Source organism: Pelodiscus sinensis, chromosome 11 (assembly GCF_052426305.1).
Source record: "Pelodiscus sinensis isolate ZL-2025 chromosome 11, ASM5242630v1, whole genome shotgun sequence".
Taxonomy (NCBI): domain Eukaryota; kingdom Metazoa; phylum Chordata; order Testudines; family Trionychidae; genus Pelodiscus; species Pelodiscus sinensis.
In genome coordinates, this window is record NC_143062.1 from 13,005,151 (window position 1) to 13,030,749 (window position 25,599).

General features: G+C 47.3%; 1 protein-coding gene and 1 long non-coding RNA gene across 2 annotated transcripts; both read right to left on the reverse strand.

The window, feature by feature from the left end:
- Positions 1-1,362: 1,362 nt before the first annotated feature.
- On the reverse strand, positions 1,363-12,762 carry LOC142830997 (uncharacterized). Its single transcript, XR_016350418.1, has 3 exons — positions 12,568-12,762; positions 12,022-12,277; positions 1,363-6,310 (listed from the first exon to the last, which is right to left on the reverse strand). It is a non-coding gene; the product is annotated as an uncharacterized LOC142830997 (long non-coding RNA).
- A 7,494-nt stretch (positions 12,763-20,256) lies between these two features.
- Positions 20,257-25,093, reverse strand: LOC149523785 (uncharacterized). The gene has a single exon (XM_089781096.1). It carries the CDS (start codon positions 24,049-24,051, stop codon positions 23,335-23,337), a length of 717 nt encoding a protein of 238 aa, XP_089637222.1. The 5' UTR covers positions 24,052-25,093; the 3' UTR covers positions 20,257-23,334.
- Between the last annotated feature and the right edge of the window lie 506 nt (positions 25,094-25,599).

Consider the following 25,599-nt stretch of genomic DNA (forward strand, 5'->3'; position numbering starts at 1 on the left):
TCAAAATAAGCTATTTCAGAGTATTTCTTCCAGAATAGCTTATTTTGAAATAGTGATAGAAATGTAGCCGTGTTAGTCTGGTGTAGCTGAAACAAAAACCAGGACTATGTAGCACTTTAAAGACTAATAATATGGTTTATTAGGTGATGAGCTTTCGTGGGCCAGACCCACTTCCTCAGATCAAATAGTGGAAGAAAATTGTCACAACCATATATACCAAAATATGGTATATATAAGCATGCAGTAGAGAGGTACCCTTCCATAGACACTGCACCACAGCACCAGCTAAGTACAGTTCTGCTGCCCTTTACTCATACAATAAGAATAACATTTCATTACCCTGGCATTCTAGTGAGGTGTAGCCCAACACCAGCGAAAATTGATCACTTCGGCAAACAGCTCTGTCTCCTAAACATCTAGGTAGACTAGGTGTAAATACAATCATGTAAATACACTCTGGTCCTGACGCCTCCCCCCCACCCACCTCCACCACTACCCTCCTGACTTGGCTTATTAGATGTCAGTGAGAGCTCATTTAGAACTTGCCTAAAAATCACAATTTGAAACTTATGTTGGCCAATATTGCTGAAACAAATGCAGTGACATTGTCATTAAAAACAATGGCTGTATAAGGAAGCTAGTTTTTATTCATACTTTTCAAATCTATTATACTCTTTCAGTGTAGGTATTTTATCATATACTGTATGTCCTTTTACAAGTTTTCTCCATCATTTTGCTCTTAATGGATTTTACCACTTGTGATGCAGCATCTTTTTTTACCACTGTGGTTCACGCAAATCTGATCCTATAACAGATCCAGTATATAAGTTCAGTGAGTTCTTACTCTGCATTTTATAAGGTATTTATAACAGTGTTGATTTACTCTTGAGTGCAGAAATAACAGGACATAATACATTATGTGACTTTAAAATGACCTGCCTTAGTTGGCTTTCATATGGGGTATGAATACGGACAAATAGGTTACGTCTACACTACGGGTTTTGCCGGAAGAGGCAATGCAAATGAAGCGCTGATTAGGATTTTCTCATGCTTCATTTGCATAATCTCTTCCAATCCATTTTTGCGCAAAAACATGCAATGTTTTTGCAAGAGGCATACGGATTTTGCACAAAAAGGGGTTTTTCTTGTGCGAAAAGGAAACGTCCACACTGCTTGTTTATGCACAAAAACCCCTTGCGCAAAAACTGATCAGAAGAGATTATACAAATTAAGCACGAGAAAATGCTAATCAACACTTCATTTGCATTGCCTCTTCCAGCAAAACCCATAGTGTAGATGTAGCCATAGTGAACTACAGGGAAGTATCAGGGAAGAAGAGCAGAACAGAGTAGAGTGTCTGTGTTCAGGGACGCCCTCAAACAGGGACATTGTGTGTAACATTTAATTTTATCAGAGAAGTTTACAGTTACAGTCTGAAAGAGCAAATATGTTAATATATCTCAGTCAGCTGAACTTTGAAATGAATAATAAATTAAAACCCTGATCCTGCAGCTCTTATTCAGGGAAGAACTTAAAGGTGTAAATTAGGCAAAATTTGACCCACTTTCTCTAATTGAATGCTACTCTGCATTGCGATTTTTTTAAATTTAAACCATGCCAATTTTTTTAAGATTAATTTTAACAGTTTTTAGCCACAATAACCATAAATCCTGCTATTGCATGTCCTTCACATGTGTGATTTGTAAGGTTTGTCTGAGATAAACAAACTAATTTCCAAATGACATTCTTTTTTACTCCTTTGATCCAGATCACAACTGTGGATAGCGAATTCCATCATATTCTGCCATTCCATTGGGAATGTACCAAATATCTAAGTCCATCCTGTGTCTGTTATATGTCACAGATGTGTGTCAAGCCAAAAGGAAGCACTTAGTCAAATATGCTGTAGTAGCAAAACACAAGAAGAGAAACCTATATTTTAGTCCTAGTCCTGCAGCTCCCATTGGTTGGGAACAGTGAACAATGGACAACAGCAACTGCTGTACCTGTGGATGCCCAGGTAAATAAAGTGTCTGGCAGCCTGCCAAGGGCTAACCCTGGTGAATCACATCCAACCTGAGGACCACTTGTGGTCTACACAGACACTGTGTCACCCTAACTACATCAACGTAAGTGCTACACCTCTCACAGAAGTGGAGTCATTAGGTCAGTGTCATGGGTGACTTACATTGATAGGGGCAATGTTGTGGTGTGGACACTTAAGGCATGTCTACACTAGGAAATTATTTCAAAGTAACTTATTTTGAAATAACTCCTGAAATAACTATTTTCAAATAGCATGTCCACACTACAGGGAAGCCTTGAAATTAGTCCGAGACAGGTTCCCTTAATGTGGACACACTACCTCCACTTAGAGCCCCAGGAAGCACTGGGAAGTAATTACTTTGATTGTGGGGAGTAATTATTTCAAAATTACAGCAGTGGAGAGTCCACACTACTGATATTTCAAAATAACTATTTTGAAATAAGCGTTATTCCTTGTGGAAAGCAGAAGTTATTTTGAAATAACCAGCCCCTTATTTCGAAATAACAGCTTTGAGAGTGTGGATGCTCCGCTTGGTATTTGAAATAAGGAGAATTATTTTGAAATAACTTCCTAGCGCAGACCAGGGCTTACAGAGTTAGGTCAATGCAATCTGCCTTACATCAATCTCTGTAATGCAGACCAAGCCTAGGTATCAACACTCAAAAAGTGGGGCCTTCTAACACCATACATATAAATATAAATCCTTTATGTACAGTAGTGATCTAAATGCAAACATTAGAGGGCTTTTGGAAAAGCTTTAGATTTACAAAAGGTATTTACTGTATAAGGGGAAAGACTGCTCATTACCTTCTGTCACACGTCATTAAAAATAACCCTGTTTCTAGTTAAAGTTTAACTCTGAATAGTTCCCTTGTACTCAAACATTCCCATTTTTCCAAAGGTGTAAACTAGTTAGATTTGTGTTTGAAGAATAGGGGCCATACACATTTCTTATGTTAAAAGACATTTGTTGACTGGGAATCAGGGTTACCCAGATTTTATGTTCAGCGGAGATATTTTGTAGTGATTACACATCCGGTTTTACTCTAGCTACGTTCTTATAGATATGCCCAGGTGTTTTAATTTATAAGTGTGCAGTTGCCCCTTATTTAGAAGCTTAAAAGTTATTCTCAGAGTTTGGAGCATGGAAGGAGCACTGCAACAGAAATAGCAATTAGGCCAATTTAGTGATGTTTTACTTCCTCATACTTCAGGAATACAAACTCACTCTACAAGAACAAGACAGAACAAAGCTGGGGAGAGAAATACATGTTGTATTTTGTACAAACTGCGGGATATGCAACATTTTGAAATGGGTGCCTCAAAAACGCTGCAGTGCATTTAAACAAAAAAGCAAAGTCAAATTAGGGGAAAAACAACCACATTCAAACTGTAACCATTTAATAGCTCTTAGGGCTGGTCTGAAGCTCTAGAAGGAAATCTGCACTCTACACCCCTTTGGGAAATAGATTAAACAAAGCTTTGTAAAAATATAGCAAGATTGACTAGAGATTACTGTACTAACGGCTTGACAGTCATATCCTTTCTACAGTTTTTTGAAATGCCAATGGAATTCGATAGGGATTGAACCAGAACGGCTCTGTAAGAGATTACTTTAACAATTCAATAGACAATAACTTAACATGATTTTCTAAAACCATTCTATAGGATTCCATAAAGTGATTGACTCCCCCCCCCTTTTTGAACAGCCTGTAGGAATTAATAAACTCTCAATTTTATATTTTTCCATTGCATGAGGCAGTTCAGTATTACAATTTTAATTCTGTTCCCAGAAAGCCCATCAGGATGTAAGGGGGTTATGCTGTATCCCTTGGTCACAGTTAGCACATCTACATTACATGCCTATTTCAAAATAAGCAATTTTGGAATAAAAACTCTGAAATAGCTTATTTCAAAAGAGCACGTCCTCGTTACAAAAGCCCATCACAACAGTACTGAGCTGTTTCAAAATAGCACGTCTACACTGATTGGAGCCTCAATCATGTTAAAAGCCCTCCTGAAGCACTTGGGGCAGAGAATCAGGATAGCAGTCACTTCCTGGAGCTGGTGCCTGAGTCTATCTGAAACTCGTGCTTAAAGGGGCTCCCCCATACAGTTGTGTCTCAGGCTCTCCACCTTTGCCTACCTCCTTGAGGGACAGAAACTTTTCTCATTGCCTGCTCTGGTGGCCCTGGTGGACACCACAGTACTCGAGCCATAGAGTTGGAGCTTCTGGAAAGCAGTTGCCAGCTCTTGGACTTGCTGCCATACCTCCTGGTGCAGTTGCTGCAGGCTGCTCTCGTGGCTCTGCAGGAACAGGACCCGCTCCTGCAGTGCACCTCCTCTCTCCACATGCTGCTCATTCCGCACAGCCTCTCCCTCCCCCCTGCACACTGTGCACCACCGCTTCTGGTGCTGGGACACTAGTCCTGACTGGTGGGACCGCATCTTCATGGAGCGGAGGGATGACTAGCAATGGCTCTTCTCTACCCTCCGGTGATGGGACACCCATATGCGACCCACCATCCCACTCCAGAAGTGCATTGCCATCGCACTGTGGAAGCTAATCGCATCAGAGAGTTACTACTCCGTCAAGAACCAGTTTGGCGTGGGGAGATCGACTGTAGGGGCCATGCTTATGTAGGTATAACTCTCTCGTGCTATTGTCCAAGGAGGTGATAAACTACTGGAATGGGGTTTCCCAGGGAAGCGGGGTGGTAGAAGCTCCCTCTCTGGAAGGCTTTTCAGTCCCGCCTTCACAAAGCCCTGCTGGAAGATGGGATAAGAAGAGGCTGGTCCTGGTGTGTGGAAAGGGGTGTTGGTCTTGGGGGACTCCTGAGAACCCTGGAATTTGGGGTTCCCTGTTTGTCTCCTTCTACAGGTGGTGAGGGCCATCAACACCATCCTGTTGTTCGGGATCATCATCCTGGGTGACATGGACCAATTGTGGCCAGCTTTGCCACCATGGACTTCAACTGTGGGGGGGGTGTCATTGATGGCACCCATATACCCATCCAGGCCCCCGACCACCAGCCCTCCAATTACATCAACCAGAAGGGGTACTTTTCTATGGTCCTGCAAGCCCTTGTGGACCACGGAGACTGGCTCATCAACATTAACGTTGGGTGGTCGGGGAAGGTTGCATGACGCCTGCATATTCTGCAACTCCAGACTCTTCCTGAAGATGCAATTTGGTATTTTTTCCCTTGGCCATACCATCAGGGTTGGAGGAGTGGACATGCCGATGTGTATCATGGGGGACGCAGCCTACCCTCTGCTCCCCTGGTAGCTGAAGCCCTCCACTGGGCACCTTGACCAAAGCAAGGAACATTTCAACGGCAGGCTCAGAAGGGCCTGTATAGTTGTGGAGGGTGCCCTCAGCCATCTTAAAAGAAGGTTCCATTGTCTCCTTGCCCACCTGGACCTCAGTGAGCAGAGCATCTCTCACGTGGTGGTGGCCTGCAGTGTCCTGCACAACATGTGCAATAAGGGCGAGACATTCCTGCCAATCAGTTGGCCAGGGTCTTTGAGCAGCTGCACACAGCTGCCATCTGGCAAGCCCATCAGGGGGCTGTGTGCATCAGGGAGGCCCTGAGGGAGAGTTTCAGACAAGGACACCTGTGACACTCTCCCCTGGGCTTCCCCACAAGGGGACTCACAGTGCCCCAGTGTGCTGTTCCTCTCCCACCCTTTCCTCCCCTGCAGACACAACAAACAAGACTTTGTTTTTGAACAATAAACTTTTAAAAATGGGGGTAAATATAACTATGGAAAGAAAATGGGAGGAGGGAAGTGGAAAGAGGAGGAGGGGCTCAGGGATGGGGCTGGGACTGGTGGCTGCCTTGGGAGGTCCCACGGCCTCATGTGCAGGGCCCTCGGCAGCCAACGGCAGGGTTTGGGGGAGAAACTAGAGGGGCCAGGGTTGGTGCAGGGCCAGGAGCAGGAGCTGGGGCAGGAACTGGAGCAGGAGAGGGATGGTGGCCGGTGGACCATTCAGTGATGGCCACCAGGCAGCCGACAGCAGTGGTGAAAGCCATACACATGCTCTGGGCCTGCTGCAACAGCTTCTGCCAGGTGGCAAAGCACAGCTCCAGGTCTGCATCCAGTGTGTGGTCCTGCCACTCCAGGGACCACTGCCGGGCACGTAGGAAGGCAACGTACTCCTGCTACAGGTCTTATTGGGTCACCAGCACCTGAGGGTCTCATGGGGTCAGGAGAATGGCACAGGAGGTGGTGGATGCACCTCATTCAGAGCTGGTTCAGCTGTGAAGAAAAGCGAGAAGGCCAGTCATCCCAGGAGACATTCTGCATGAACCCCATTGTGTGAGCTGACACCGAAAGGTCTCAGTTCAGACAAAGGCAAAGTGCTTTGAGCAAGACCATCTGTGGCCTAGGCAGCAGGCACTTTCTGGCAGGGGCACAGACATCCCATGGGGGAGTCTCGCTACCCCCACATCCCGGGGACAAGCTGGCATGGGAAGGTGCCAGCCAGGCTGGAAGCCAGTGGGCAAGAGGGGGGCGACAGGGAGGCTCAGCTTCCCTCCGGGCTATGTATATGCCAGGTCTGGCAGTGGTGGCATCCCACAGGGAGAGGACTTCTATCCCTGGCCACTGGAGGAGAGGGGGGGGAAGATTTTGTGGGAGGTGTGTGAGAGCAGCAGATGCCACTTGCCGGGGAGGGCGCTACTGGGATCCCCTCCACTTTCTCCCTCTCCTGGCAGGCTCCCCTGGCTGGGGTCAGGGACACACACAGCACACGGTCATGCCCACACTCCCAGGGCAACATCTGCTCCTAGCCAAGTGTGACAAGGCAGAGGACCCTCATCACGCTTGGCTGGGAGCGGATGCTGCCCTGGGAGTGTGGGCATGGCCGTGTGCGGCACTGCTGTGTGTGTGTCCCTGACCCAGCCTCCATAGTGCTGCTTGTGATGGGAAGGTGTCCCACCATGGGGATGGGGCCTCTCGAGAAACCCTGTGAGCAAGAGTGCAGAGTTCCTGCATAGTGTAGACAGCCTGGGGGAGGGGGGTCAGGGTACCGTGGGGAGGAGAGGGTAGAGATGTGGTGGGAAAGGGCAGGGTTTAGCGGGCAGGTTTGAACACACACCATGGGCTGCCCAGGCCTGATTGAGAATGTGCTCCGCCCCATAGATGGTCCACAAGCCGGGAGGTTGAGACCCTGCTTTAATTTGTTCTCGCTGTGTCCCACAGTAACCTGCCCTCCAAGAATCCTCTTATTCCCCACTGATTCCGTTTTAAGGCTCTGCAATGAATGGAAGCTCAAGCACAGGATGCATATGGTGGAAGTGCAGGGCTGGACAGGCCCATGCTCCTGTCAGAGATGGCCGAGTGAAAAGGGTTACGTGGGTTCATGGGATTTCTGAAAAAGGTGCAGAAATTAAAGGACAGAACTAACATTAGTTGCATGCTGGAAAGTTGACTCCTTGCCCTCCCTGAACAACTCATTTTTGTCTCACTCTGCATTGCCAAAACTTTCCAAATGACAGCCAGGACTGGGGCTGGGGACAGGGCTGGTCCACTGTGGCCGTTGCTGGGCCACTGGACCAGGCTGTGGGACCTGCCCAAGAGCAGGCTGGTCAGGGAGAGACTGCAATAGTCAGATAGGGAATAATTCCACCCCCGACCACCCGCCCGCCACTGCAGGCTGTTTTACTTTATTACAAATTGTGGGTTTCTCGGATTACCCATTTGAGAGGGACTTTTTGTAAAATACCAAGCTAGCGAATACAGTATTCCTCTTCAAAGCATACAAAAAAGCCCCCAAGTTCCCAAAAAGGGTAAGGATCTTATAAGCCATTCTCTTGGGTCCTCAAACTTGAATTCTACAGGCAGTCCCTGGGTTACGTACAAGATAGGGACTATAGGTTTGTTCTTAAGTTGAATTTGTACGTAACTCTGAACTGGCTCCAGATTCAGCTGCTGCTGCTGAAACTGACCAGGGGCTGACTACAGGAAGCCCGAGGCAGAGATGCTCTGCCCCCAGCTTCCTGGAATCAGCCACTGATCAGTTTCATCAGCAGCTGAATCTGGAGCCTGGGACAGAACAGCTGGGGCGCTGCCGGGTAGGTCCCCCCAGGACCAACCCGGCAGCACCCCAGCTGCTCTACCCCAGGCGTCCACAACAAAAGCCTGGTCTGCGGGGGGAGGGGGAGCGCGTGCACTAGCTGCACCCCCCCCCCCAGCAGACCAGGGAGACCCGGAGCAAAGCCGCAGAGGTGGCGGGGTCCCACACCTCCAAGGCTTTGCTCCGGGTGTCCCTGGTCTGCTCGGGGTGTCCCTGATCTGCTCGGGACCCTCCCAGCAGACCAGGGACACCCCGAGCAGACCAGGGACACCCGGAGCAGCTTTTCTCGCCCCGGAGGATGCGGTGGCGGGACCACTGCGCCTCTGGGTGGTCCCGCTGCCCGCGAGTTCCGGGGCGAGAAAAGCCCTGTTCGTAAGTGCGGATCCGATGTAAGTCGGATCCGCGTAACTCGGGGACTGCCTGTACTTTGTTCCCCCTTCACTTTCCCCAACACTGAGGGTAAACATTACCCACCCATCAAAACATTATGAATTCTTATTTATACTCTGCAAGTCAGATGTTTTTCTTTCAAGACAAAGTACTAAGGTCAAATACAACAGGAGCTGGGCCAATAAAATATATTAACTCATCTACCTTGTATCTCTAATATCCTGGGACCAACACTGCATAGTCAGTAATCACTCATTTAACCCTTTTTCATCAATCTACTGATCATTTTCAGTGTGCAAATCTGTGATCCATGCTAACTCCATAGATAAAGACCATAGCTAGTTATTCAAAGGCCTTCCAGCTGACTACCAAGACATTTAGAATTTTAAGGGCTTTAGGAAACGCTATGGACAAACTCCAAATGTCACCAATTAAGACCAGGATTGGATCTTGTCTGTAGCTCATAGAACTACTGACTTGGTAGCATATCATTGTGGCTAACCCCTGCCACCATCCCATAGGCAAAGTTTCCATGGTTGTTTTTTGGAGCAAAAAGTAACATTAGGACGTGGTATCATGTATTTCTAAACATCCTGAAAACTGGCTTAGCAAGCTGTAGGCTGGACTGGACAAAACAGAGACAAGTCTACAAACCTTGGAAAAAGAGAAAATCCCAAGATGATGGGATCAACAGGGTACCCAAGGATACTTATTGTATTAATCTGCTTTTTAAAATTTGTTTATATCCACACAAGTTACTTTCTAAAATCCTGTCCCAGTATGCAGTGGGCCCAATGTACAATTAGGGCGGGACACTTTAGGAAGGGCTTCTTCTTAGGTTATGTCTCAATTAGAAACATGGACTGAATCTTCCTAAAGATTTGCTGTTACACGTTTTAAAGAATGGTGGCATATGCAGCAGCCTAAAGAACCCCTTGTTAATGGCACATCCACCCACCTCATGGAAAAAATCCCACATTGTCTAAAGTCATCGATATTTTTACTATGGAAATTGTAGACTCCATCATTTCTCTACTACACACCTACAGCTTTAGCAATAGGATATGGAACCTACGGAACCTATAATTCAAACCCAGTTTATAATGACTGAAAGTTGTAGGCTGCTTGACCTAGGTAAATTAGACAGTTGTTTCAATCCAGTTTCTACTGGAGTAGTGTCCACTACACGAGCAGTTGTCCCATTTGGCATGCTTTTTAGCAATCCCAGCAGAAGCCAAGTACTCATTTGTCTTCCAGAATAAAAGGGGTTATCTGCCTGCTATCCCACTACAGGTGAGCCCTTTAGTTCAGAGTCACTGCACGTGCAGAGGCAATGTGGTGAAGCTTGTACTACCCTGACCTGGGATGTGGCTAACTAAGAGGTTTTGCTCTTTAGGGCAGAGGTTCTTAACCAGTGAGGGTATGTCTACACTACAAAGTTAATTTGAACTAACAGACGTTAGTTCGAATTAACTTTGATAGGCGCTACACATACAAACCTCTAGTTAGAAATTAATTCGAACTAGCAGAGCGCTTAATTCGAACTAGGTAAACCTCATTCTACGAGGACTAATGCCTAGTTCGACTTAAGTAGTTCGAATTAAGGGCTGTGTAGTCACTTAATTCGAACTAGTGGGAGGCTAGCCCTCCCCAGCTTTCCCTGGTGGCCATTCTGGGCACCACCAGGGAAACTCTTCTGCCCCCCTTCCGGAACCCTTAAAGGGGCACGGTCTGGCTACGGTGCCCATGCCAGGTGCAAGCCTGCCAGCACCCAGCCAGCAGACCCTGCACCTGGCACGGCTCGAGCCAGCCACCTGCTGCCACCCAGCCCTCCGCCTCTTCCCAGGATCAGGCTGGCGGCTCCCGGGAGCCTGCCCAGGTCTGCAAGAGGCAGGCGCCCACCTGGTCTAGTGCAGACATCATGGACCTCATCCACGACCTCAGCACTAGGCACAGGAAAGTGGCCGTCTAGGCCAGGATAGCTGCCAGCCTGGCCACCCAGGAGCAGGTATGCATGAAAATCAAGGTGGTCCAGTGAGACCCCCGACCCTGAGCTTAGAATGGCCATACTGGGTCAGACCAAAGGTCCATCTAGCCCAGTAGCCTGTCTGCTAACAGCGGCCAACCCTAGGGACCCTAGAGGGGATGGACCGACGACAGTGACCAAGCCATTTGTCTCGTGCCATCCATCTCCAGCCTTCCACAAACAGAGACCAGGGACACCATTTCTACCCCCTGGCTAATAGCACTCCATGGACCCAACCTCCATGACTTTCTTCACTTCTCTTTAAACTCTGTTCTAGTTCTAGCCTTCACAGCCTCCTGCAGCAAGGAGTTCCACAGGTTGACTATTTGCTTTGTGAAGAAGAACTTTCGCTTATTAGTTTGAAGCCTGCTACCCATTCATTTCATTTGGTGTCCTCTAGTCCTTCTATTATGGGAACTAAAGAACTTTTCTTTATGCACCCTCTCCACACCACTCATGCTTTTATAGACCTCTATCATATCCCCCCTCAGTCTCCTCTTTTCTAAGCTGAGAAGTCCCAGTCTCTTTAGCCTCTCTTCATATGTGACCTGTTCCAAACCTCTGATCATTTTAGTTGCCCTCCCCTCTCCCACCTCCTTTTCCCAGTCTCCCCGAGTTTTGTTCAATAAAGAGAGTTTCTATTTTTGAACACGTGTCCTTTATTTTGTACATCAGGAAGGGGGGCTAGGGAGGAGTAAGTGGAAGGAGGTGAGGGAGGAATGGGGTACGAGCCCCCGATGGGGAGGACTGGGGTGGCTCTGCGGGCTCCTCGGGGTGGAAGCTCTCCTGCAGCCCCCTGATTGATCCCCCCCAAATGGCAGCCTGCGGCAAGTGCAGCCGGGCTGATGGCCGAGTGCTGTGATGTGCCGAGTGCGGGCACTCAGGGCACTCCAAGCCAGGACTGCTTTGCTGTCCCTAATCGAGTTAGAAAAGCAAGCGGGAACCCCTGAGAACTGTCTGTCCGGGGTGGGGGTCAGGTCCCTTTAAGCACAGCCCTCAGCTAGCCTGAAACAGCAGCACCACGCTTTAAGTCCTAATCTGATGCCCTGCCAGCATTGCTTCCGGCCATCCTTAACCCCGGTTCACAGTCCACTCAATGTGGACATGCTAGTTCGAATTAGCAAAACGCTAATTCGAATTAGTTTTTAGGTCTAGATGCACTAATTCGAATTAGCTTAGTTTGAATTAACTAATTCATATTAAGTTAGTTCAAATTTGTGCCGTAGTGTAGACATACCCTGAGGTGCGCCTCCCCAGGGGAGGTTTGAAGGGGATACAGGGGAGGTGTGAGGTGCCTCCCAGAAAATTTATCGCAATTGCCTTCTCACTGGATAAAATTCTAAAGTTTAGATTTCTTCATAATTAATATTATGAATTAAAATTATAAACGTTAATTTCTTATTAACTTCTAGAGATCGGCACACTACAATAGCAGTGCGAATCAATCAGACCTCCCTCCCCCCCCATCTAACTTACCTGGCCAGTGCACTGGCTCTTATGTCAACATCGGGGCTGTGCTGCACTATATCTCTGAGAAGCAATACAACTTTCTCCTCTACTGGCTGGTGGAGAGTCAAATCTGGCTGCAGATGAGGGTGCAGGGTCGGGGCTCCCCGATGCACCCTCACAAACAGTCTTTTAGATAACAGTAATTGCCCATTGGAGAATAGAGAAGTAATTGAGATGGACTGGAGCTGTTGTTGCTGCTGTTGTTAAAGTTCTGGCCTGTTTCCTAGAAGGAAAAACAAGACAACCACTCACAAAAGGGGACGGAAATATAATTAAAAAATGAAGCTTCTGTGTCTAGAGTTGACTCTCACAACTTCACTGTTGGAAATACACAGGCACAGTACACAGACTTATCAGCTACTCTGAGACGTGGCAAACTTGGATCCTGGGCCCTTTAAATTGCTCCTGGAGCACTGTGTAGTGTGCTTGAGGCAGCTGTGAGGGCTGGCTGTCCCCAGCCCCACCCCTTCCAGCTGAGGACGTGTCCCTTCCAGGAGTGTGGAGTCCCCCCACCTTGCCTAGGAACCCAGCAATTCTGTCAGTCCCCTGCGTCAGACTCTCAGGATATTGCAGAGTTATATCCGAATGTAATTCGGTTCAAAGTTTTGCTCTCTGTGCACATACTGCAGAAGGTCCTGCACATGCAGCCCTAAAAATAGGTAATTGCTCCTGCCAAATTGGGTATCAGGCTACCTTTCTCTATTACAGATGATGGAAGAGTTAGGCTATGCACTGAAATCAAGCCCAGTAAAGGTTACATTTGGGCATATGAAGCAATGGCCTAGAGTATCTTTGCCTAGTTAGTATTTGAAAGCACAGCATGAATCTAATTGAAACTAGGAACGTAAACACCCATTTAAAAAGCTAACTGGTTAAATGATATAATTTTAATTGTTTAACCAGTTAACTGTAGAGGGCGAGTGGGCCCCCACGGCAGGGGTGCTGCTGGCCAGCCATGCTGTGGGAAGGGGGGTGCTCCTGCTGGGCCTTCAATATCCTGGCTGAAGGAGGAGGGCTGATCTGCCAGTTAACTGGTTACCAGGTAAGCATACCAATAAGGGTAATGCTTACTGGGTATAGTTAAGTGGTTAACCTTTTACATCCCTCACTGAAACATTAACATTTTTTAAACGAATCTTCCTTCCCTCATTAACTGATTACACAAATGTCTGTTCTGTGGTCCTAGTACTAATTAAAGATTTAATCGTGCTATTCAATATCAACTAATTTAACAAAAATTAGCTCATTTAACAAGAGACTTCTTATCTTCTTATAAATAAAAACAAGATGGCTTGAGCAGTCATTTCTAAATAGATATTTGTTGTAGGAACGTTGGATTTTGCTGTACCAGATCATATCATTGGCTCAGCTACTCTGGTATGATTAAAAAAAAAAACCCCAATACCTGCATCCACCTTTCCTTTGTCATTCCACCCTTACACAATGCCAGTTATGAAATGGTGTATGTGGGATAGAGTGATTAATGATTATTGATTAATTTCTGATTACTACAATGATCATTTTACATTATGAGAAATAAATCAAGAAAATCAATTAGTGAAAGCATCAATTTATTCTCAAAAGGAAACATGTTCCTGCCCAGATCTGTTTCTAAGGGTATATCCATACTACCAAGTTTTATCAAGGAAACTAATGTTGACAGAAGATGTCCCCAAAAAAGTCACCAAAGCATATTTACATTTGCTCGCTCTGACCCCAAATTGTGTCCACATCTTTGGCTCTCCTGTTGACAGCAGAACAGCAGGGCTGTTCCCCACTCTGGCACTCTGAGTGCAGAAGGTGGGGGCCCACAAGAAACCTTAAAAATACCTTGCCTCTATAGGGTTCTGCTTACAAAGACTCCCCAAGCTCCCAGGTTCTCTGGCCCTGGGAGATAGGGTGCTACCATCAAGTGTAAAAACGCCTTCTTCTGAAACCCAAGAAGAATCACTTGTACTTCTTCCAAAGGAGTACCCCTAGCTCTTTTACCACAAGAGATATTGAAAAGGAAAAAAAAAACCTGCAATCTCTGATAGCTGACCTCTCAGTCTAGGCATACACACACAGACCTCCTGCTACTTCCCAGTGCATAAGAATCAAATCATCGCCTTCCAAGAAGGTGATTTTATTAACAAAACAAAAGATATATCCATAAAGCATATTTGACTTCTTGGTATTACAGAGCAACTAAAAAAAAACAAATTAAAACACAGAGAAACATAGTCTATCTGGGCTGCAGCTTAGATACAATGAATGCGGGAAGAAGGTGCACATAGATTAGCACAGAGAAGTTAACCAAACAACAAAACAAAGAAAATAACCTGATAATGACTAAATATACATTTTTCCCTATTACTCATGATCCACCTAAAGGTCCAGTCCACTTCCATGCCCTGTATTCCTTGGAGACATGGTAGTCCTGCCTGGATTTAAAACATTGCAGTGTAAACACTCGCACAGTTTTGTTGACAAAAGGCACTTTTCCATGACAAACATTTTCAGTGTAGATAAAGGCCTGTTTTGTTGCCAAAACCTGATTTTTGGTGAAAAAGAGTAAAAATATTTAATTACAATGTAATTTTTGTAAGGAAAAAATCCCCCAGATTTGGTGACAAAAAATTTCCACACCTATGAGAGACTTTTGTCTTTTCCCTACCCTTTATTGTTGACAAAGAGCTAGTGTGGACTCTGCTGTTTGTTTTGTCACGAGAAAGGGCTTCCACCAGTATCCCACAATGCCCACCCTGATGGCTGTGCTCAGTGTTTTGTGATCTCTGCTGCCCTGCAGACATGCACCCCTCCCCTTTCAAAGCTCCCGGAAGTATCTGACATCTGAATGAGCTGCTTCATTTGGGGAACAAACAAAGAGCAAATCATTGCAATGCTGCTGTTCTGCCCTGCTAGAATCACAGAGGCAAGCAGACTGCTGCTGCAGCGAGAGGGCTGAAGGGATTGCTGTGCTGCTTTAAAATTCCTGGGAGGCCAACATCACCAGCAGGAGCCTGCGTCCCTCCCTGCACTCACTGACAGTAGCAGGGAAAACAAAGCAGTGAGGCCTCAGCTCGCACTGCTCTCCACCCATACCTAATCTGCTTCCTGCCAGACAGTGCAGGGGTGATCCCTCCCTCTCCCCCTGAATGGCATAGCCAGAGAGCAGGGCACACTAGGGCCATCTTATTATGCTTTCTCTGACATTGTCAGTGGGGGTGGGGTTGCAAACTCCCATTGCTGGCACTGACCCTGCTAGTTCCCCCATCAGCTCCTGGACTGCCTTTGGGTGCACATAATCCCTCATGCCCTTCCCCATGCATCACCTCTGCCCTGGGGTGCCATGGGCATAAAGGCACCAGTTTAACTGTACTGTGTAGGTCGCCATAAATCCTAAGGACAGCGCTTCTCAAACTATCCAACTGCCTAACACTCTGTCATTTCCATTCCACGGAGATGGAGAAAACAGCTGAATGGCAAAGCCAATCCATAATGGGTGTGGTACGTTCAATTGCTGAGCAAATCTCTCAGAGACAAGTTTTTTTAAGTTTATTTAATAAATATTCCTCCACCAATATCCCTCTGCCAAAAAACTGCTGGTTTAGGAAAATATAGAAGAAGGAAAGCTCCGGGCATAAAGGGATAAAGTCAGCCCTGACATGTGCAGACACAGGTCGGCTCCTATTGGCTTCAGTGAGAGTTGTGGTTGTGCCAAGGCAGATTTTGATCTGAAGTGTAGGTGTATGAAGATGGAAGCACTCTTGCAGGCCTGCTTTATGAAGGGTTAGACTATAGAAAAGTGGTAAAGCCTGTTCTTGGTTTGCACTAATGCTTCTACCAGGGTTTTTGCATGAAAGGATACTACCGCAGCTGTGGGAAGAATTGGTAACAATTCTCAACGTGTCTCAGGCTTGCCAACTCTTGCAATTTTTATTTCAAGACTAGTGATTTTGAGGTGTTTTACCTGTCTCATAAGAATGCGCTGGAAAACGACCAACACATGAATTTTCTCTTATTCTACCAATATTTACTGTCAATTGGGCTTAAGCCAGCAATATGGCTGCTATTTCCCTATGTTCAATATAGCAGCCCTACCACTTACAGCTGTTTTCAGTGAGATCAAAGCCATGCCCACAGGCCTGATGGCTGCCACTGTGTTTTGGTGGGGCTAGATAAGATACTATTCATAGAGCCCTGTGCAGATACAAACTTCTACACGTGGATGTGGATAACTGCAGATAGAAATTAGCATCTGCTGATCCATTCCCAGGAGACGCTGCAGCCAAAGGAGCAGAACAGTGTCTCATTCTGACAGCTCCTTCCAGCCATGCAGCTGTACCACCCTCCAACCACATCTCCTGCCAGGGTCATAGAGCCACACTGGCAACAGGGCCGAGGACGGTACAGACACATAGCTGGAAGGAGCTGCCAGTATAGAGCGCTGGCTCCTGGGATGCTTGGTACCATGTTTCTCTCATTTGGCTTCAGGGTCTTCTGGGAGTAGGGCCCTACGATCGGCATATGCTGATGCCCTTTATGTCACTTTTAAAACTTAAAAAACAACAATTAGTCTGGTAGCACTTTAAAGACTAACAAAACATGTAGATGGTATCATGAGCTTTATGGGCACAACCCACTTCTTCAGATGACCGGAGTGTTGGAAGTTCAGATCCAAGAATAAATAAGGGAAGGAAGGAAGGGGAGGAGAAGGAAAAAAAATTGAAGGGGTGGAAGAAAAAAAGACAGTGAGTAGATAAGCTTCAGAGGGATAGCTGAGTGAGTCTGTCACAGGTAAAACTTAAAAAACAACAATTACTCTAGTAGCATCTTAAAGACTAAATAGTTACAAGAGGCTGATGAGAACCATTAGTTTGCACTTGGAAAGGAAGATGACCAACACCAGATTCTACACCCTTTAATTTTTTTATCTGATCTTCCAACACTTCGGTCATCTGAAGAAGTGGGTTGTGCCCACGAAAGCTCATGATACCATCTACATGTTTTTTTTAGTCTATAAAGTGCTACCAGACCATTTGTTATTTTTTAAGTTTTTCCTGTTACAGAGTAACTCAGCTACCTCTCTGAAGCTTATGTCACTTATGTCATTCAGAGGCATGTGAAAAAAAACCTCCCCTTGAATGACATGTTGCCAACTCAAAAGCTGCAAGAGCTGAAGACTACTCAGAGGCAGCTCCTGCTCCATAGCAGAGAGTGCTGCAGTATCCTGAATCAGAGCAACCAGAGCAAAAAGAAGAAATGCTTTGTTTTCCCTCAAAGAAGTAGGCAAGCAAGCAGGGAAACCTGAGAAACGGCTGTCTAGGAAGGGTCCCTTTAAGCACAAGCCGCAGATACCTTGTGTGGCTGCTGCCTGAGGTTAACTACTGACCTGATGCCCTGCCTGAACTGGTTCCAGGAAGCCTTAAATGCGATTCAGCATCTAATCAGTGTGGACGCTCTATTTCAAAATAACAAAGTGCTATTTCGATACGCATTTTGTGTGTAGACGCGCTATTTCAAAATAAGATTCTGGAATAGTTTATTCTGAAATAATGCTGCTATGTAGACATAGCCTGAGGTTGTAACTGACATAAGGCTGCCTAAAAGAAGGACATGGAGTTGATTGTGCAAGAAACTGAGATGGCTATATGCAAAGATGATGTCTGATTTAAAATATTGTTATTATTTTTATTTAGCCGTTTATTTTTTTTCCTGCCTGAAATTGATGTTTGGAATCAGGTAGTAAGAGATCATAAGAACAATAGCTGAGTGATAAGGTGAAAAGCTCCTATATAAGATTTGAAATTTCAAAGTGGAATGGATCCTACATAATATCTTCCACTGAGTAGTGATGGGAACACAGAGAACCTCTTTTATTAATGTGAATTCACCTCTGTAATTCTGGCAGGCAATATGTGGTCTGTAATTATTTCTTTATACTGTTCTACTAATTAGCATTCTAATTATACTTTGTTTTAAACAGATAAAAACTGCAATATGAGCATAAATATAATTTATATTATTTTGCTACCCTATAAAACAATAGAGCAAACCCTCATGTAAATATTACTAGTTGAGCTTTCGTGATATCAATTTAAATGTCAAGTTGGAAAAATCATACATCAGATCATTCTGAACATTTTGAACATGCTGCTGTGGTTCTTGATTAGCTAATAAAATATACATTTTCTGAAAATCAAATCTGTTCATGTTACTGATTTATTTTGGTGCATATTGCAACTTGATTTGTGAACACTATATATTTGAATTGGTGCAACTACAAGGGCAGCAGAGTGGAGGTGAGGGGGGAAGGGGGACAGGCAGGAGCCGGTACTCATGGTTAGCTGGTTTTTAAGTCACTTCCTCTCCTCCCCCCGCCTCTGTGGGAGGCAGCAAGAGGTAGCATGTGGCTATGCAGAAAAGCTGGCTCCCCATGTATATCGACTCCCGCCTGCCCGCCCCCCACTGGTGCCTCTGATACTCTGCGTGAGTTGATACATGCGGGAAGCTGGCTTAAAAGCTGGCTCCCCAAGGACACCAGCTTCTGCCTCCCCCCATTATTGCCTCTGATACAGAGGAAGCAAGTGGGGGAAGTGCATGTAGTCAATAGGATTAAGGGACAAGCCCTGGTTTATCAGTTAATTGTATAGTCAACTACACGTTGACATCCCTGATATATATTGTTTTAAACATTACAAATACTAATTTCATATAATTCAGTGTTCAGTGGGAGTTTTCCCTAAGTTAGAAGTACAGAAGCAACACCGACCCTTCCCAAAGTATATTTTTTGTGTTTTTTAAGGAGAGGGCTATACACAGCACTCCCCAATAAACCCATTCTTGGGAAACTGAAATAACTTTGCTCATTTGCTAGGTGTTGATATTTTTAGATGTGCAGAGATGCTGAAAGTGTTTTTCTAGGCATTTCTATCACCAGGGTATTTAGCCAGAATCAATCACTGCAGGCAGGTATAACAACGCCTGATTGCACAGAATACAAAAATTACACTGGGGTGCTAAAGATATTCAGTATCTCATGTCCAATGTGCCACCTTGCGATGGCTACCCTCCTTAAAACAAAGGGAATAAAAAGCTTCAGAATCAATGTCTTCACTTCCCCTTTACTTTCATTGCTGCATTTCTACTGACCATTCTTGCATGGCTTCCTGCAAGGTTCAGTGGGCAGGCAATGACAAGGAAGAACCCTGGAAAATCATTCCCAACCTCCGAGATTTTTGGTTTTCTGTAATGTAGAATTGGGTAATCTAATTTTTCTCCTCTCTCCCCACCAGAAATTGGTAGATGCCTCCATCTTCCATGTTTTTCTCATGGAAGACCAGCTCTGCTTCTTGTTTTGCTTTCTTGTTTTCTTAACTTCTACCTGCACTATTAATTAAACATTTTATCCTTAGGGAGCAAACAAGATGAGGTCTGGTGTGCAGGTAAAAGTTTTTGTGTTTAGATGTTGTCAAGACTGTTCTCCACTCTGGCATTCCAAGTGCAGAAGGTGAGGGCCCACAAAGCTCAAAATGAAAAAAAAAAGTTGCCTCTACAGACACTGGTTACAAAAACTTCCCTCCAGAATCACAATACACAGATTTTGGGAAATCACTGCCAACATCAAGTGATTTTATCCCTAAAAAAATCAGGGGTGAACACTTGAACCCACCCCCAGGGTTACCCCCAAACTCTTTTGCCCTAAAGAGCTTGAAAAAATAAGAGAAAAACAAGCTGCAGTCTCTAGTAGCTGACCTCTCTGTCTGAGGCATGCAGATACACACAGACAGACAGACCTTCCAGGACACAAGAATCAAATCATCACCTTAAAAAAAGTGTTTTTTTATTACAAAACAAAAGATAAACTTGATAAAGTACACTTGGTTGCTAGATATTACAGAGCAAATAAGGAAAACAAAACACAGAGAAAAGTCTCTGGGCACAATGCTAGATGGTAAATGGGGAAGGGAGGCATGGATTCATACAGAGCAGTTCAAACCTAACCACAAAATAAAGAAAAATTACCTTGAATGCAACTAGATTCACCTTTCCCTTTATTACTTCCAATTTTCTCTTTGTTCAATCCACTCCCATGCCCCAAATTCCTTGGAAACATGGTAGTCCTGCCTGGGTTTAAATCAGTGTTTCTTAAACTTTTTAGGACTGAGGAACACCAAATAATATATTTTTAGGAGCAACACCAAGGATTTTTTTGTCAAACAAACAAACAAACAAACAAAAAGGGTCAGGAGGAAGTTATTGAGAAAAAAAAGGTTGCCTGCCCCTTTAAGGGAGGCTATTTTGAACTCTGTTGTTCTCCACAGCATACCTCCGACTGCCTCCTGACACACAGAGAGACAGAACACAGTTTAAGAAACACTGGTTTAAAATCATTCTGTCTCTCTCAACTCCTGGTTTTTCTTTCCCACACAAAGAAAGCAGGCAAGGAATCTATATCTAATTCAAATTTCATCCCTCTATCTCGATTGGTTCTCCTGGCCCCCCCTGGCCAACACCTTTGCTAGCTTAACTGATCAGCACTCCTCCTGTCCATTACAGATGTAAGAAGGACTTAGACAAACAACATTTATGAATCATAAAAAACAATGCTCTTTCTGTTCAAAGTCCCTATTTGCTGCTGATACTTATAATTTTAATAGCTGCAAAAGGACTGGGGTAAAACAGATTTTCTGTCTTAATGTGTGGGCACATCTTTTCTTTAACACATTAGAATGTTTCATGTCTGATTCCAGGTGTGAGACTAGGGAAGAGAGGATGTGTAGACATTCATTCCTCCCTACTGTTCATGGTTAGAATTTGATAATGGAAAGATCTATTGCTTTATTTTCCCCACCCCTGTGTTGCCGTCAGTTCTGTTCATCCTGGTTTATGATAAAAATTAAATTGATAGTGTTTCTGGTCTGGTTCCATGTTTCTCTCACAGCAAAATGTAGGGAAGGAATCATTTACACAGTTAACCGATAATCTTATGCTTCTCAGTTAATCCTAATGACTATATGCACCCCTGTATTGTGGGTGGGTGTGTCTGAGGTGGGAGCCGGTGCCCATGCATACTGGCTCTGGCCAAGCTGACTGCCTCTCTTGCTCTGATACAGAGACAGCGGAGGTGGGGGAGGTAGCAGGAACCAGTACTTGCAGGGTGCCAGCTTTAAAGACAGCTCCCCATGAGCACCAGCTCCGCCTCCCAGCTTGCAAACATGCATCCACTGAAACTTTCAGCAGATACACAAATAAAGATATTTTAACATCCCTAGTAAAATGCCTGTTACCGTTTCACATTTGGCATGATTAGGGCTACGAGACTGTCATGGAGGTCACAAGTCTGTTTTTTTTTAAAAAAAAATTGGGTGATTTCTGCTCCTTTAGGGCTTTGTCTGTCAGCCCTAGGCAATAGAACTTGGGCTGTCAATGGGGTGACAGGTTGAGCATTGGGGAACAAAGTGTTACATCTTTGACAGGGCAATCCTAAGGTGGTGTGAAGCCTGGAACAATCAGATATGGGGCCCAGGGCAACCCCACTGCTATAGGCCCTGGTACTGCCCTGCTCTACCTCTTCTCCCAAGCTCTGCTCCTACCCTACCCCTTCCAGCCACCTTGTCCAAAGCCCCTTTCCCTGTGTGATGTGAGCTGGGGGATTATTGGGAGCCTGGTACAGTGCGGCAGAAGGCATCATCCCCTTCTGCACTCACCACAGTGGCAAGAGTTGGAGCAACCTGGTCATCTGCTTGGCTCTGCCTTGCCACCCTCTCCTAGCCTGTTACGCCCTGCATCACTGCAGCAGGAGGAAGAGGGGTGTGCTAAGGCCAGGGCCCCAAAACATCCTATGGATCGGACAGCTCTGCACTTGTCTGTATTGGACGAGTCTAGGTTTTTTTTTTTTTTTTTGTAGATTTGCCAGTTGCTGGAAAATAGCTTAATTTGCCACATTTTGGTGTGTCCAAAGATTTGCATTATTTTAACAGTACACAGGAATAGCTAATATTAAGCAAGAAAATGTTATCAGTCTTATCTATGTGTTTTCGCTCTATTTACAGTAAGTGGCTGTCAAGGGAGGCTGTGGGTTGGGGTTGCAGCAGGCTTACCTGGGGGGTGGGCAGGCACCTTTTTAATTTCAAAACTGGAGCCGTGGGTCTCTTGCTATCAACTCCTCCCCTGAGCAGCAGAGTAAATGCCAGGCAGTGGGGATCTTGCTGTTGGCTCCCTCCACGCAGGTGTCAGTCCACCGTGGGCAGTGGGCTTTGGGTTACCATCTGTTCTGAGAGGTGGGGCTCAGCTTCCCTTACCAACCTGCAGGATTGCTCTACACGTTTCTTTAGTCTTTAAGGTGCTACTAGACTATTTGTTGAAGTTTTTCCTGTACAGACTCAATGGGCTGCACCTCTGAAGGATTCAGGCTGTCTGCTCCCCCACCCCAACAATGGGATAAGTCTTGCCCGCCCCCCTCCTCCCCTACTTTCATTAAAAAAAGAACCTGTCAAAATCTTAAGTATGAGGAATGCTATATGTAGCTGTGCTCCTATTCACCTGCCTATGCTCCCTCTTGGCCCCTCCCTGGCTGGGGCCCGCCCTTTGCGCCGAGCTGGGAGCGATCACGTTCAGCCCCGTCCCACTTCTAGAGCTGTCGCTCGAGCCACGGCCTGTTTTGTCCGCTGCTGCCAACAGGAGCACAAACCACCCGCTGCGGCTTCTAGACCCTAGCGCTAGGCAGGTGCGCGCCCACGCTCCCCTCCACTCCACTCCGTGCCCTGGCGCTGGACACGCTCAGAGTCCGCCAGCTACGCGGAGACACCCCCACGCCAAGACTCTCTAGCCCTAGACAGGTGTTTCCAGGATCCAAACAGAGCACACACTCCTCGCACAGTCGATTTGTTTTAATTGACAAAAGTTCCTTTTATTTACAATTCGGAGCGTGGTAAAAAAAACGAATATAAAACCACCTGGCCCCACTTGGCAAAAACGCAAAGGGGTGGCAGTAAAATAAATAAATCGCTCCAACGAGAAAAGGCGTAGCACGTGTTGACACGTCCCTTCCCCCCGAGGGGCAAAAAGCCCCGCCATCTCCTCCCCTCCCAGGGCTGGAAGGGGCAAATGCAACGGGACGTTTGGGAAACCATAATTTTATTGGTGAGACGACACGCCCCCAGCCGACACGCCTCCAGAATCCAGCTGTGCCCCGGAGAAACGATGGCCCCCTGCCCCAGAGCAAAGTAGAAAAGCCAACGGGAAGGAGGAAGGGGCAAATGTATCAAATAAATAGCCTATGTGCCCCCCCCCCATTCAGGCAATTCTGCTACAGAACTCGTGGAAATCCCTCTCCATAAATATCTCACTCTCGATCACATCGTCCTCGGAGGGGAAGTACTGCAGGCTCGTCTCCTCCTGGTGCACGTCCGCCAAGCCGCCGCCGAAAAACCGCAGCTGTTGCTGGGACGAGGGCTCAGCCCCTGCGGCCGCCGAGGAAGCGGGCGGCGACCAGGAGGAAGAGCGAGAGTCCTCGGCAAAGTCCATCAGCGCCCCGCGGGAGTTCTCTAGCACCCCCAGGTAAGAGTCCATGTCCAGCGGGTCCATCTCGCAGTCCGACCCGCTGCTCTCGGTGCCCACCGAGTCCGACCGCAGGTGCATGAGCTGGTACTTCTCCCGCATCAGGAACTGGTTGGTGTTGCGCGGGGCCCGCATGCCCGGGGCCCGCTTGCCCATCATGTTGACTGGGCGCAGAGAGAGCAGCACCCGGGGGCGGGTGGGGCGGTAGCACCGCGGAGAGGCCCTGCCGTGCGGCTGCTGGTAATGGGCGTGCGCCCTCCCGCCCAGAAGTTTCCTGGAGAAGGTGGGGGCCCTTCCGCGCCAGCAGCGGGGCCAGCGGGCCCTGCTGCAGCCCCGACGGGGAGCTCCCTCCTTAAGCTGCTGCTGGCAGGCTTCCGGCGCCTCCTCCTCCTTCCCGGGCCGGGCCCCGCTGGCTGCCCTGCCACACGCGATCAGCGCCTCTCTCCTCAGCATAGTCACCCTCTCACATGCTCCGGCAGCCCCGGACCGCTGCCAGCCACCCCCACGACGCCACTTCGCTGTCTGCGTCTCCTTGGCGTTCTCCGCTCCGGGTTGGCGTCTTCCTCGCTGCCTTGCAGCGCTCCGCGGGCTCCAGCCCCAGGGGCTCCCTCGCTGCCTCTACCTCTTCACAATCCGCTCCGGTTTTTTCTTGAGCGGAGCCTTTTTACAGCGCATAGCCTGGCTGAGCTGCTGCAGGCTGGGGGGCAGCTTGACCAGCTGTCGGCGGCTGCCTAGAGAGGATCTCGCCTCTCGCAGCTTGTGCGCCGGTGCCAGGCGGCCGCAGGACGGCAGCTGCCGCCCGGACAGTGGCTGTGCCGAAGTGACAGATGCGGCACAGGGAGAGAGGGAGAGAAGCAGGGAGGCCGCCTCGGAGGCTCCTTTGCCACTGGAGGCGTCTAGCTGCACAGCCCCCAAACACCCCCCTTCCTTTCCCACCCGCCCCCTCCAGGCGCTGCTCGCTGACTCGCCAGTGCTTCGCTGGGCCCGTCCACACCCCTTATGTACAGCACGCGGAGCAGTCCAAAGGCGGCCACTGGGAGGGGGGTGCAGCACCACTGCCCGAAAGGAATCATTTGATTTTTCTGCTTTCCATACCCTTACGTCGATTTTCAAAGCCAACCTCCGGCCTGCCAGACAAGGAGGAACGCGACTGCATGGGCGGCCGGTGCTCTTTTCTGCCCCTCGCTACGCGTTTCTTGTATTTCCATAACATTGGTTTGGCCCAACCCTCCCAGCGAGGGTGGCTTCCATGCCTAACCCTCGCCTCCGCCGGATCTTTTTGCGCAGCTTCACCCGAGCTTGCCTCGTTCGCTCGGGGACGGAAAATGCGTAATGGCCGGAGTGTAGAAGCACAAACAAGCGCTCGCCCCAGGAGTGGTGCCTGCGCCCTGGCGGAGACGGCCGGGCCGGACACGGGGCAGCCCGGGCTCTAGCTGCGTCCTGCGGCTTGTTTTCCTGGGGGGGTTACATGCTGCTCGCTGGAGGCGCAGTTCTGCGAAATCGTTTCAGCCCTCCCCTCCCATGTAACGCCTACATGTCTGATCGCACCAGCAGTAACTGCAGCTAGGGAAGCGGCCAGCCTGCCACTGAAAGCGGAGAAAATAGGGGTGGAGGGGCTGGTCGAACATGGGCATTTTGGCTGAAGGGACTCGCTTGTTTTTGTTGGTTGGTGTCCAATACGCCCTGCCCCCATCAGCTGTTTGGATTTCGGCAGATTCCTACATTGCTCGCTGGCGCTATTTGCTCGCTTGCTATTTAACAAACCCTGTGCGTTTTACACCTCAGAAAAAAGGGAAAAGATCTTTACAGATATCCGGAGGGCAAGTCTGTCTAACGTGTTATCGGGCACGGGAAGGTTCGAAAGGTTCAGGATTAAAATGTTTGCACATTCGCAACCCTCCCTACCGCCACGAACACAAGATTATTCTCCAAAAGCGACGAGGAGTCCTGTGGCACCTTATAGACTAACTGAAGTGTAGGAGCATAAGCTTTCGTGGGCAA